Source organism: Tachypleus tridentatus, chromosome 13 (genome assembly GCF_004210375.1).
Source record: "Tachypleus tridentatus isolate NWPU-2018 chromosome 13, ASM421037v1, whole genome shotgun sequence".
Lineage (NCBI taxonomy): Eukaryota > Metazoa > Arthropoda > Merostomata > Xiphosura > Limulidae > Tachypleus > Tachypleus tridentatus.
In genome coordinates this window covers 137,094,573-137,107,516 of record NC_134837.1, presented here as the reverse complement: position 1 = coordinate 137,107,516, position 12,944 = coordinate 137,094,573, and the positions used below count along the sequence as shown (strand labels likewise).

Sequence of the window (12,944 nt, the reverse complement as noted above, 5' to 3'; positions counted from 1 at the left end):
AAAACATTACTATTTGGGAGATTTATTTAAGGCATTTCCAACTTACACCATTCATCCGTAAAAGGAAGTTGATATTGTCTTGTTTTGCATATTTGTTGAATTGTTTTACATAACTGCATATTTTTTAAGATGCAGTTTGCTAAGCAGAAAAACTATTCTTGAGTTTGTAATGGAGCTAGGTGATTAGTGGATTATTATAACTGATTAATTGTTGGGTTTATTAATCACCCACATATTGAACTAATTTCTTATTACCACGAGATGAACAGTTGAAATGATTAATAATAATGATCATAATCAGAAACACTAATTTTGATCACTTATTATTTTTGTGAATAGAAGAATAACTGATTAAGATGAACAATAAATAATGAAAAATCATAATTGCAAAATTTCAACCACTTGGATACAGGTATCTCTCAATTTAGGCAAGGAATACTTTCTTGAAAAACACAGTACATAACAAAAAAAAGGTAAACTGAATATGTTTTCTCCATTATTTTAAAGGTAAAAACAGGGAAGGCATTCCTGACTCAAAGTTTTCAGCCACACTAGCATAAATTTGCTTCCACTATAATAAGAAAAATAAAAGTTTTTTTCAACTATTTGAATTTTGTAATAGTGAAAAATTTTTTTGCAACAGGCAAAATTTTCTTATGACTTTTACATAATTCTTTTATAATGATAAATGCAAATGCAAGTAAAAAAAACATGGCCACAAAAGTTAATGTTCATAAATCAAAGAAAACATGCAGTTGAAATATTCTAAACTGGACACATTGATTTAAATTAATTTATTACTTTTTTGATAACAGATTCTCATATAAATTATTTATTATACTGATTAATCAAGTTAATTGCCTAGCTCTAGTTTTGGATGATGATAGGCCTGAGAAAGGAATTACCATCAAAAGTTCTTATTTATTTTGAAAAATTAAATACAATATCACCAAAATGCAAGTTTTTTATACAAGCATTCCAATTTTAGTATCTATTTAATATGACTAAAACTGGGCAATTCATTGACATAATTGGTTACCTATGAGCAGCAATAATATCAATTAGTGGCATATAAACTAATCAATTAATTGAACTTATCATTAAATGAACTGTCACAAAAAATAATTAACTAATCAAAATTACAGGTTCTGATTATTACTGTTCTCATTAGATGCAGAAAGAATAGGTTAGAAGAGTTGAACAAGCTTTACATTTCAAATTCAAACAGAAGAGGAATGTGTGTAGAGTGGTTAAGGCATGTTGGACTGTAATGAGGACATTAACTTCAGCCCAGGCCAGTGGCACTGGGAAAAATTCAACCAGCCCCTGGAGAAAGAGTAGTTGGAACAAGAAAGGAAGAGAAGCTTCTGTTTCAAGAAACTAAACTGATAAACATATTGGTCGCAGGAGGGAGGATTCCTGTTAGAAGAGTGAACTGTAACACTGAGGAAAATATTCAGTTCAGGCATGAAGCATCTGACATAAAATAGCAGCCCCATGGCAGAAAAATGGTTGTGTCTTTTACATAAGCAGAATACCAAAGCCCTGCTGTCGACTCAGTGAAACTGTGCACACTCAGGAGGATTATTCTACAATCCAATACCCCAGTGCTAGAAACTGATAAGTGATAAGGACTATCATACTCCACTGGAAGAAGGGTATTGAAAAATGCATTGAAGGATCCAAAGAAATGTATGGCAGGAGAAGGCACAATGGAGGACCACAAAATTTTATTTTGAAAAGCAAACTATTCCTAATAATTAAAGAAAGACTGGAAACAGACAGCAATCTCCATATGCTTTACTCATATTAGTCCATAAGTGTAAGGTCTGCTATGAATATAATATGACACTTGGACAGGCATCACTTGCCACAGAATGGTCCTGACCCAAAAGAAATTGCTCAGTTAAATGAAGCAAACTTATCCTCTCATGGCTGTACCACTGTGTGTAGAATGGTCACAGGAGAAAAATGATATCTAACTTAGCAATAAACTGCAAAATGATGGAGATAATGCAACACAAAAGTATGGAGAGTGGTTCACCTGCCAGCCTGGATAATCTTTTACAAGAGAATGAGCAACCAAGAATACTGTGAGGTGATGAATTTGATGGGATGAGACAAAGCAACTGAGATGATTCAGAAGAAAAGCAGGGAAACACAATATGAATAACCAGATGAACCCAATTAGTAAGGGAAATAGACAGATTCCAATGAACAAACAAACAGGAGCTAGAACCAGGCAATTGAGCTATGTGTGACACAATATTTTAAAGAATGGACCAAACACAAGAGATGATCCAGATCAGAAAAGAAGTAAATGTGGGATATGGACAGAAGGAAAAAAAGTAGTAAAGGTGAAATTACCTTTACTGGTAGTCAAAGTTTTAAGGTACAAAAAGCAGTCCTAATACAAAACAAATAGATTTTGCATACAAAATGCAGTGGGCATCAATGGCAAACAAGCCAAGCTTTTGGTGTACATAAGACAATAGAAGAAGGAAATGTGTCTTCAATGCTAGCAGTTCAAGGAAAGTGCGAGAAAGGACATGGACATTTAGATTTCAATCCACTATACAAGTAGCATGAAGATGAATATAAAGACACAAAGACTGGATAAAACAGAGAAAGGGAAAACACATGACAAAAACAGGCAAAAAATGGAAGGCAGATGTCAGGGCTATTTGATATTCTGCAATGGTTGAAACAAATGGACTTTGTCAAATAACCATGCAAAAAATTCTAATAACTGAGAAAGAAAGTGTGAGAATCCATACTGGATAATATTCTACATCCACTGATGTACAGACATGGACAAAGAAAGTACAGTATGAGTCACCACATGTGAATAATCCCAAGGTCCTTCCAAAGGACCAAACAAAAACCATGCATGAAGCCAAATGATGGGAATTGAGGGATAATGCACCTCTCATGCAGTTGTTAAAAAGAGGGATCAGGAGAGATAAGAGGCAATTGAAGTTCTTCCTAGAGGAGGATTAGGGATGGAACACAACTGCACTGGCCAAAAAGTAGCTACAAGAAGGACAAAAAAAAAGAATGAATTGGACGACAAAAATTAAACTGGGTAGAAGACAAATGAGAGGATATGAATATAAAAAAAGATTCTTCCTCTCCAGGCTGAATGCATTCACAGCCAAGGTTTAAAAGCATGGTACAGAGAACCAAAAAAAAACAGAAGTGTGGTATTCAAATAGGTTGCAAAAGAGTATTCAAATGAGAACATAGATATCTGAACATCCTGAAGATCAAGAGACCACTTTGTTGGTTGAATCTTGTCAGGACATGACAAATAATCTGTGGCAAAATGTAAAGCACCAGTATGAGACAAGCTAGAAAACAAACTTGGTAACTGTTAGCACAGGAGATCTAGAGTATTAGAATATAGGAACCAGGATCGAGTGCCCCTTGTCTGGTGATTAAGAAACAACCATCAAGTTGCTGAAATGAATCATCACTGCTAGGCCTAAGAGGCATGATAGAAAATGAACCATTGCTTAACAAACAGGAAGTCCCAAAAGGTTTATGTAAAGAATTTCCCCAAGACCAAAACCCTGTGATTTCCTGGGTATTGCAACTAGCCTCCCATCCTGACAATAAAGTATATGTGAAAATATGAATATCTAGACAGTGAGGAAGAATAAGTAACACCTCTTTAACATTGTCCCTGTCTACTCATCATAGGAAGTCACAGGAAGTAGAAAGTGAAATCTGGAAATTCAGAGGATTCCTGTTCAGATTCCATTCCTTTTGAAGTACCCACTACAAAACACATGTATACACAGCCCAAAGAGATAAGAGCCTCCAGAGAGAAGGTGTTGATCATACCCTCTCAACTAAAAAAAAAACCATGGCTATACTGAGATGTGCATTAAGAAACACTTCAAGATGAACAAGATATTGAGTGGAGGTGACAATTTACTTCACCTTGATTACTAACCCATCTAAGTAGCTCCCCTAAGAAAAAGTTGGGTGTGGGTGGAAGACTGTAGGAAAGATGGAGCCAGTGGTCCACATAATGACAAAGACTGAACTTGTGAGAATGTAGGAATTGAGCAAATGATCATACCATCCAAAACAAAATGTAAGGTGCCAGCTTGAAATTGACAAATGTGTTTTTTGTTCACAAAACATAAATAATGATGTGGTTGGTTGGTTGATTTGGTGTTTTATTGCACAAAGCAGCTAGGCTATCTGTGCCAAACGTCCACTAAAAAGATAAAATTAAAATAAAATTAGGAAATTTATAAAAGGAATTGAAAGTAAAATAAAATAAAGTAAAAAAAAAGGCATAAAACCTATGTTTACATCTAGTCTACAGCATTTAGAAAAAAAAAAAGTACAGTTATACAAATGGTAGCAAACTTTCTGTAGCATAACTGTAATTATCTGAACTTGCCAGAAAGACTAACAGGTAAGTACAAAAATCACTTTCAGTCACCTTAAGTTGGCCATTCCAGTCCTGGTTCTGAGTTATTTTGATGTTATGGCCATTTTCAAAAAGTTAAGTAATAAAAATTTTAAAAGACTTTTAGCAAAATTTTAATAATAACTCACCAGGATGACTAACAAGTAGTTTGAACAGCAGCTTTAGTCACCTGAAGTTGGCCTTTCCAGTCCTGGTTTCAAGCTATTTGACTTTACGGCCATTTTCTAATTTCAAATCGAACTAGATGGACTGTGATTATTAAAAGTGAATCTCATTAAAAAAGGTCTCATGTCTAAATTAAAAAACTTAAATAGCATTAAAAAGATTGATGGCCTTTAAAAAACTAAAAACATTTCCAAATTGGACAGTGTCACCATCACCAATAACACTGTCTAACTTTATGGACAAACCTTCATATAGAATATGGTCATAATGACACTGTCACTGAGAGTCATAACGACGGCAAGAAAGTAAAATGTGCTTTACTATGACCTTAGTATCACACAATGGTGCATCAGTTCCAGATAAAAGAAAATGATAAGTTAAAACACTGTGACTAATGTGTAATCTGGTTAGAACAACTTCCTCTTTCCGATCCTTACAGAAGCAAGACAACTAAAGTCCAACATGGGGTTTTATTTGGAAAAGGTTGTTTTCACGTCACTCACTCCAAGTCGACTACCAACTGGCACAGAGTAGGGCCTTGAATACAAGACCATACTCCATGTTTGGAACAAACACAGAAGTGATACTGTCAGAGTAGACAGATTTAGCTGCAGTGTCGACGAGACTGTTCCAGCAAATACCAACGTGGCCTGGTATCCAGAAAAACTGGATAAAAGTAGAAGTTAAAGATAATTTTGCCATTCGGTTTTGAATATCAGCGAGAACAGGGTGTGAACCTAATATGAAGTGATTCCAGGGCCAGTAGACAACTAAGCAAGTCAGTGTAAATAATGCAGTTTGAGTACTGCTTAGCTTCTATGTGATCCAGAGCAAGAGAAATGGCATGCAGTGAACACAGAAGCTGTAGAGCAACCACACAGCCACAACAAACCATGGCAGAGCCCACACAGTCACCTGATTTCGAACCATCTGTATAAATAGGAGTGAAAGGATGGTTTGAAAGATGTTCAGCAAATAGCACAGTATTTCCAATCAGGAGTGTCTACTTGATGATGAATGGGGTACAGCATCTTTAAGGCCGAAGCCCTAGCAGAGCCATAGACCAGTGATCCATAGTCGAGTTTCGAAGGAATAAGAGCACAATATATCCTTAGCAAAGAACATCAATTCACTATCCAGGTGGTGAAAGAGAGGGCACGGAGGATGTTCAGTGCTTTTGTACATTTGACCAGTAGCTGCTTGATGTGCGGTATAAAGGTCAGCTTACAGTCAAAGATAAGCCCTAAGAACTTTGTCTCAGGGACCACAGGCAGCACAACTTCATTGATACAGAGTTCAGGATAAAGGTGAATATCCTGTTGGCGGCAAAAGTGCATGCAAACGGTTTTAGAGAGAATAAAGATAAAACCATTTGCCATGGTCCACTTCACTAAATGATTGAGGGCAGTCTGTAGGTGCTGCTCAATATACCTCATGTTTGATGACTGACAGGAGATGTGAAAGTCATTGATATAGAGCCCAGTTGCAACAGTAAGTGGAAGTTGTTCAGTGATGGCATTAATCTTTATACTGAAAAGTGTGACACTAAAAACACAGCCCTGAGGGACTCCAAGTTCGTGTAGAAAAGAACGGGAAAGTGTTGAACCCACACGAACTTGGAATCTCCTGTCCATTAAAAAGTTTTTAATAAAATTGGGTAAATGGCCATGTAACCCATATATATGGAGGTCTCCCAAAATGCCATATCTCCATGTTGTGTCATAAACCTTTTCAATGTCAAAGAATACTGATATAAGATGTTGTCATTTGAGAAATTGTTCTCTAATGGACGTTTCAAGTTGAATCAGGTAGTCCATGGTTAAGCACTGTCATTGGAACCCATACTGGGTGGGCAAGAGGAGGTTGTTTGATTTGAGGAACCAAATGTGACAAGCACTAACTATCTTCTCTAACATCTTACAAAGACAGCTCGTCAAAGCAACTGGACAGTAGTTTGAAGAAATCTTGGGATCCTTCCCAGGTTTAGAAAAAGGTAAGACAATAGCCTGGTGCCAGGCATCAGGAAAAACATTGTCCTGCCATATTTGGTTAAAAACAAGTAGAAGAATAGAAAGAGAAGCAGGAGATAGATGGCACAGCATATCATAGTGTACATCACCAGGACCAACCAATGTATTGCCAGACTGATGAAGGGCCAGTTGAAGTTCCACAAGTGTAAATGGATGATTATAGGCATAGAGACAATCAACTTGAAAGGACAGAAGTGTTTGCTCTGCCTGAGTCTTGATGGCTAAGAAGGTAGAGGAAGAAGTAGAAGTGCTAGATACCTGGCAAAAGCTTTCACCTAGAGTATCAGTTATTTCCTGGTCATCAGAGAGCAAGATCAAGAGAGGAACGGAATTATACTGCCCACTGACCTTTTGAATCCTGTCTCATATGACTTTGGAATTGCTGATAGATGATATGGTGGTTGTGTACTTAATCCAAGATTCCTACTGGCTTTGACATCTTACCCACTGAGCATGTGCAAGGCCTGCTGGAAAGCAATGCAGATCATGAGTGTGGGATATCTATAGAAAGTATCCCAGGCCTGGTTTTGGGCCTTCCATGCCAATTGGCAGGCAGAATTCCACCACTGATGAGGATATCATGGAAAACATATTGAGGTTTTAGGAATACATTGAGCAGCTGCCTGTATAATACAGTCAGTTACAGCTGCCACACAGTCATCTATTGATGGCTGACAGATAATGGCAGGATCATGTTCTGCGTGAGCAGTGAAAGAGGACCAGTTTGCTTGATCCAGCTTTCACCAGGGCACATGGGTCAGGTGGCATCAACCACAGCCAATCTCTCTTGAAATAAGAGGAAAATGATCATTGCCTCGTGGATTATTGTCAACCCTCCATGAGAAATCAGAAAATAATGAAGGGGAGCAAATTGAGAAATCAATAGCAGTAAAGGACTGATTAGGTACATGGAAATAAGTAGAAGAACCAGTATTAAAATGAAAAAGGTGGTGATCAGAGAGCATACGCTATACAGAGCGACCCCTCCTATCAATATCAGCACTTCCCCGGAGGGGATGATGTCCATTAAAGTCCCCAAGGATGAAAAATGTAGACTGCAACTGTTCAATGACAGCTTCAAGGTCTGATTGATCATAAGTCTCTCCAGACGACAGGTAGAGAGATAAAAAAAGAGTGATGGTATGACCCAAGGAAAGACGGATGACTACGGCAAGAATGAAAGTAGGATGGGCGAGAGCCATTGCAATAGATGCAATGAGGGTCCATTTCACACTCGTAGATATCATGGTCCTTGCCACCGCAATGAACACATGTCAAGGAACCATGACGTAACGACTTTGAGTGACCGAACCACTGGCACTGGAAACATTAGAGAGGGTTTGGAATGTATAGCTGAACTCTGCAATTAAGATAACTTGCTTTGATGGTGATAGGTAGATGTGGTGACGTAGATGTTAGAAAGAGGACATTGGTCGGCACCATAACTCCATCTTTAAGAGTGGATATACTCCTCACTGCAGAAACTCCTTGGGTGAAGAAAGCAGCGAAATCTCCGACTCTCGAATGTTCTTCAAATCCCTCTCAACAATAACTCCTTGTGATGAATTCAAAGTAGCAGGAGGTGTAACCTCAACAGGTATATTCCCAATTGCCTTTGAATGCAAGAGGAGTTCACTGTGTTGACATGTGGATATTTCCACCAACATGTCACCAGATCAAATCTTCTTTACTGACTTTGGAGAGCCAGCAAGTCCCTCTAATCCCTTCTGAATGAAAAAGAAAGACATTTGCCCTAAAGGTTTACCTGAAAGTGAATGCAATATAAGAAAATTAAGTACAACAGGTGGTACAAGGCCACTCGTCTACAGGAATTCAAAGCCAAAGTGGTGTGTTAGTGTTGGACCCCTCAACCACTAGGATCCTCTCCTCCCCTTCACGAGTTGCCATGCACAGCACACACGTGGGTGGATGTTTAGATCCCAGAGGAGGTAAACTAAAAGAACAGAACCTTCTCTGGGAGGTACCTTCACCATGTACAGGAATCCACACTGAGGGGAAATAATGATGTGAAACCCAAACAACATGGATATGGAAATATGCATCAGGCACACTGAATCTCATCATCCAAAGCCCTGAAAGAAAAACCCATCTGAAAGACAGTAAAATACCACAGTTAATCAAGACATGTCTTAAAAATGATTCAGATTGATGAGATCAAAAAGTGGGTACTAATTCCTGATTTTCTTAGGGATGACAAAGAATCAGGAATAAATCCTAGAAGAACAGGAGAAACCTGTTTCAAAAGTTGCTGAACTGCTTCTGAGAGATGCTGGGGTGAGACAAGATATTGAGGAGAAGTAAATAGTGTAGGGAACAAGTTGAGAGGAAAAAAAAGAGAGAATCTTTCTGATAAAACTGAAAGAACACAAGGACTGTTGGTAATGTTCTACTACAACCCTAAGAAATGAGCTAACCTGGCCCCCATTGCACCTGAAACCATGGAGTAGTCACAAGTACCACGGATACATAGCAAGACATTAGTAAACAATAGTGCACTGGTGTACACATGGTTCAGGAATGAGGAACTGGCAAAGGAGAGGAAAGAGTAGGAAGGGAAATGGAAACTAGAGAAGAAAGAGGTTGGAACAAACAAGAAAAAAGAGAAGACAAGAAACTGTGTAATCTGACAGATTACACACAAGACTCCAAAGTGTCTGGCAGCCCACCAAACATTACCAACTGACTGCCTGAAGATCTCTCAAAGAAGTAGAGGGGAAAGTACATGTGTTAATAGTGTGTCCCAACTCAAAAGATCCCAGCAACACACAAGCCACGTTTGGAGGGAAACAGTAGATGAAGTAAGAGTGTGCAGGATGATATGTTGAAAAACTATCGTGTGAATAATGAAAAGCTTCAAACAACAAATGGATACACAACAAAAACAATGGAGTGTTGTAAAGGATAAATTTAGCTGGGCAAATTGTGCTTGAAAAGAAGAGAATCCAATTGCAGACTATTCAAAAATAGATTTGCAGCATGATAAGAAAATGCATGAGGTTCTGCAGTATATAGAGGGAGTACGAGGTCTGTTCAAAAAATACGCAGACTGACATCATAAAACAAAATGTACTTTATTTAGAAGTTACAGGTCTGGGACCCCTTCAAAGTACTCTCCTCCCCAATGCACACACTTATCCCAACAGTGTTTCCACTTGTTGAAACAGTCCTGGTACGCTTTTTTTGTAGTGTCCTCCAGCTCCTTCGTCGCATTTGCCTTAATCTCGGAAATCGTCTCAAGTCTTCTTCCTTTCAAGGGTCTTTTGAGTTTGGAGAACAAGAAAAAATTGCAAGGAGTAAGGTCAGGTGATTAGGGGGGGTGGGGAAGAACAGTGATCGAGTGTTTGGCCAAAAACTCACGAGTTCTGAAGGCTGAATTTCGCAGCAACACGGTGCATCTTCCATTTTTCGGTCAAAATCTCGTAACAAGATCCAACTCATATCCCACACTCTTCACCAAGCTCCCTGACAGTCAGACGTCGATTTGCCTGCACCAGGGTGTTGATTTTGTCGATGTGTGGGTCATCAGTTGACGTGGAAGGACGTCCAGGACGCTCATCATCTTCAATGGAATGTCGACCATCCTTAAAACGTTCATGCCACTTGAAACATGCCGTACGCTTCATAGCAACATCACCGTAAGCCGTGTTAAGCATAGCAAAAGTTTCAGTCGCAGATTTTCCAAGTTTAACACAAAATTTCACAGCAAGTCGTTGCTCCTTCAGGTCATTCATTCTGAAATCCGCCAAGTGAAACAATCGCACTTCACTTAAACCCGTGTAGCTAAAATACAAATGAAGATATTTGCAATCGGGAAATGGCGTCGTGATCAGCTGATCTGTGCGAACCTAGCGACACCAAGCGGATTCCCCTGGAACCAACTGGAGCCGCTCAATTCAAACAGTCCGCATATTTTTTGAACAGCCCTCGTAGCTCATACTAACCCCACATGAAAGTGCTCTGCAAACCTGACTGCACAGATCCCAAAATTGGGGAAAGAGGAAGAACAAAATAACTTAGAACTAGGTCTTTGGCTATTAGGTGAAAATGACAAAACAGAACACAGTTATGCCAAATTGAAAGTGAAGATTAGGTTCAAACTGTACAGAGGGAATCAGCTAAAATAGTAATGTGTATCACACTTGTATTGGCAGAGGATTGTCACACAATAATTTATGTGCATAAACACAACTGAACCAAGGGGTATACATGAGGAATTGTATGAGGAATACAAATCGAAGCTAATAACATGCATAAATTTAAACACTAAAGGGCAGTCAAATGGAGAATAGCTGTAATCATATCTGAATTTAGTTCTTATTTTTTAAATTGAAGTTTCAGCTTTAGAGATTCAGTATGGAGCATGATTCAATGGTCTTGTGTTTAGTATCAAATCTGATTACACTATCTTTGTTATGGCAAAGCTATTATAACTGTCTGCTGCTGTCACATTTTTTGAACTGCTGACTAGAAAGAAAGCAATTGAATGGCATCACTTTGTTTTGTTAAGTACCACAGTTGCTTAGCTCTAGATGTGACTACTAAAATTAATGTCTAATGCATAATGTAAAATAACAGCTGTGATGTCAATCTGATATATATCTTTTGGAGTACAGCACATCAGGTAAAAGCAAATTCAAATACAGAATGAAAGCAACTATATGTTGGGATATGCATGCAACATTTTATGACTACATACTTTATTATTCCTTTTATAGTGTGAGGAAGAAAAAAGTGTCATACTTACAGAAAGAAGCCAGCAGGCTATGTATTTGTAAAGCACTATCTTCCCCCACAATGTCATTATCAATACTTTTTTCCAGAAAGTTTCATGCTACACAAACAAAAACAGTAAGTTACTTTTACGATAAAAAATATCATATGAAATTTTTTCATTTAAAATCTCATCTAAATATTAAAACCAACCAACATACACAATAATCACTTTTTTGCCAGAAAGAGTTCTGACCAACAACAAGATGACTGTCTTTATGGACTTTTCCTCACTTTTCTTTTTTAATAGTACAAACAAAGCTTGATACCACGCTCTAGTTTCAGCTTCATATGACGTCATTTGTACAAGCTCAGATAACAATAAATCAGAATCTTTTTTATATTGAAATTTAAGTGTTTTGGTTAAATAATAAAAAATTCTCTATCAAAATCAGACAGTTGTTTTACTACAGGAAATTTACTCTTTCTTCTGATTTATACCCATTACTGTTCACATTCTGAATACTCAAAAAACACAATGTGTATATATAACATAACCACAAACTATGCTACAATATAGTTAATCTCATTTTGTATCAACTGTAAAACTTGCCAGTGATCATAGCGTTCAAATTTTAATTTGGTTCTACACTATTATATGACTTGCCAATTGGCAATTGCCTACTTTCAAGACTCAGAATTAGAAGATAGATTCACTGACTAATCAGAAAAGACTGTGGTATGCTATAAGTACTTGTTCCTCTTACTGGATAACTTTCCACATTGTATACATTATTAGGAATATAGAAAGTTATAAGAATAAGTAATATTATTTTTAAAATGAAAACTTATGTATTGAAAAAATACTAATGATGCACTGAATCTTTATTACCTGGATATAATTATGTCATCTTTCTCATAAGTTAATTTATTCCTGTTGTTTACCAACTGGAAATATTCAAGTCATGTTTCACATACAAGTGCAGTTAATTTATTCTATTGTTCATGAACTGGAGATATTTAAATCATGTTTCTTATGAGAGTGCAGTTCACTTGTTTCTGTTGTTCATCAACTGGAAATAGTTAAAATATGTTTCTTGTGAAAGTGTAGTTAAACTGTTCCTGTTGTTCTGAAATTGGAGATATTTAATTTACATTTCTCAATAGAATAGAATTAACCAGCTCCTGATGTTCATCATTATGAACCCAGTAATTTTTACACCATATGCATGGGGTAGGTAGGTAGGTAGGTATTTCATGTTTATTGGCACAGAGCTACTAGGCTATCTGTGTCAAACAAGATGTAGTATACTATAATGGTTTATGGAAATAAAGGGAAAAATACGTAAAACAGGGAAAACTAAGAAACGCCAGGAAGAATGAAGCATTAAGTTCAAACTTGCTCTCAGTCACCTGAAACTGGCCTTTCCAGTTCAGGTCAAAATAAAATTAAAATGTCTGAAAGAAATACTAAAACAGTGTATAGTCCAATAAAAACCTTAAATTAAGTTGAAAAGACCAATGGCTCTTCAAAATGTAAAAACACAAATGATGCGGCCAGTATCGCCTAT

At 37.3% G+C, this 12,944-nt stretch overlaps 1 protein-coding gene across 13 annotated transcripts in view; it reads right to left on the bottom strand.

Annotated features, from left to right (window-relative positions):
• The window catches only part of LOC143237571 (lysophospholipid acyltransferase 5-like), a 124,694-nt gene that overhangs the window by 31,156 nt on the left and 80,594 nt on the right, over positions 1 to 12,944 (bottom strand). For 12 of the 13 annotated variants that reach the window (XR_013020140.1, XR_013020141.1, XR_013020142.1 and 9 more), the window contains one exon: positions 11,408 to 11,494. The exons of the other annotated variant lie outside the window; for it this stretch is intronic. Coding sequence is in view for 8 of the 12 variants with exons in the window: in XM_076476979.1 (XP_076333094.1) it covers positions 11,408 to 11,494 (87 nt within the window). In the remaining 4 variants the exon portion in view is untranslated. The remainder of the gene's footprint in view (positions 1 to 11,407; positions 11,495 to 12,944) is intronic. 13 annotated transcript variants of the gene reach the window in all.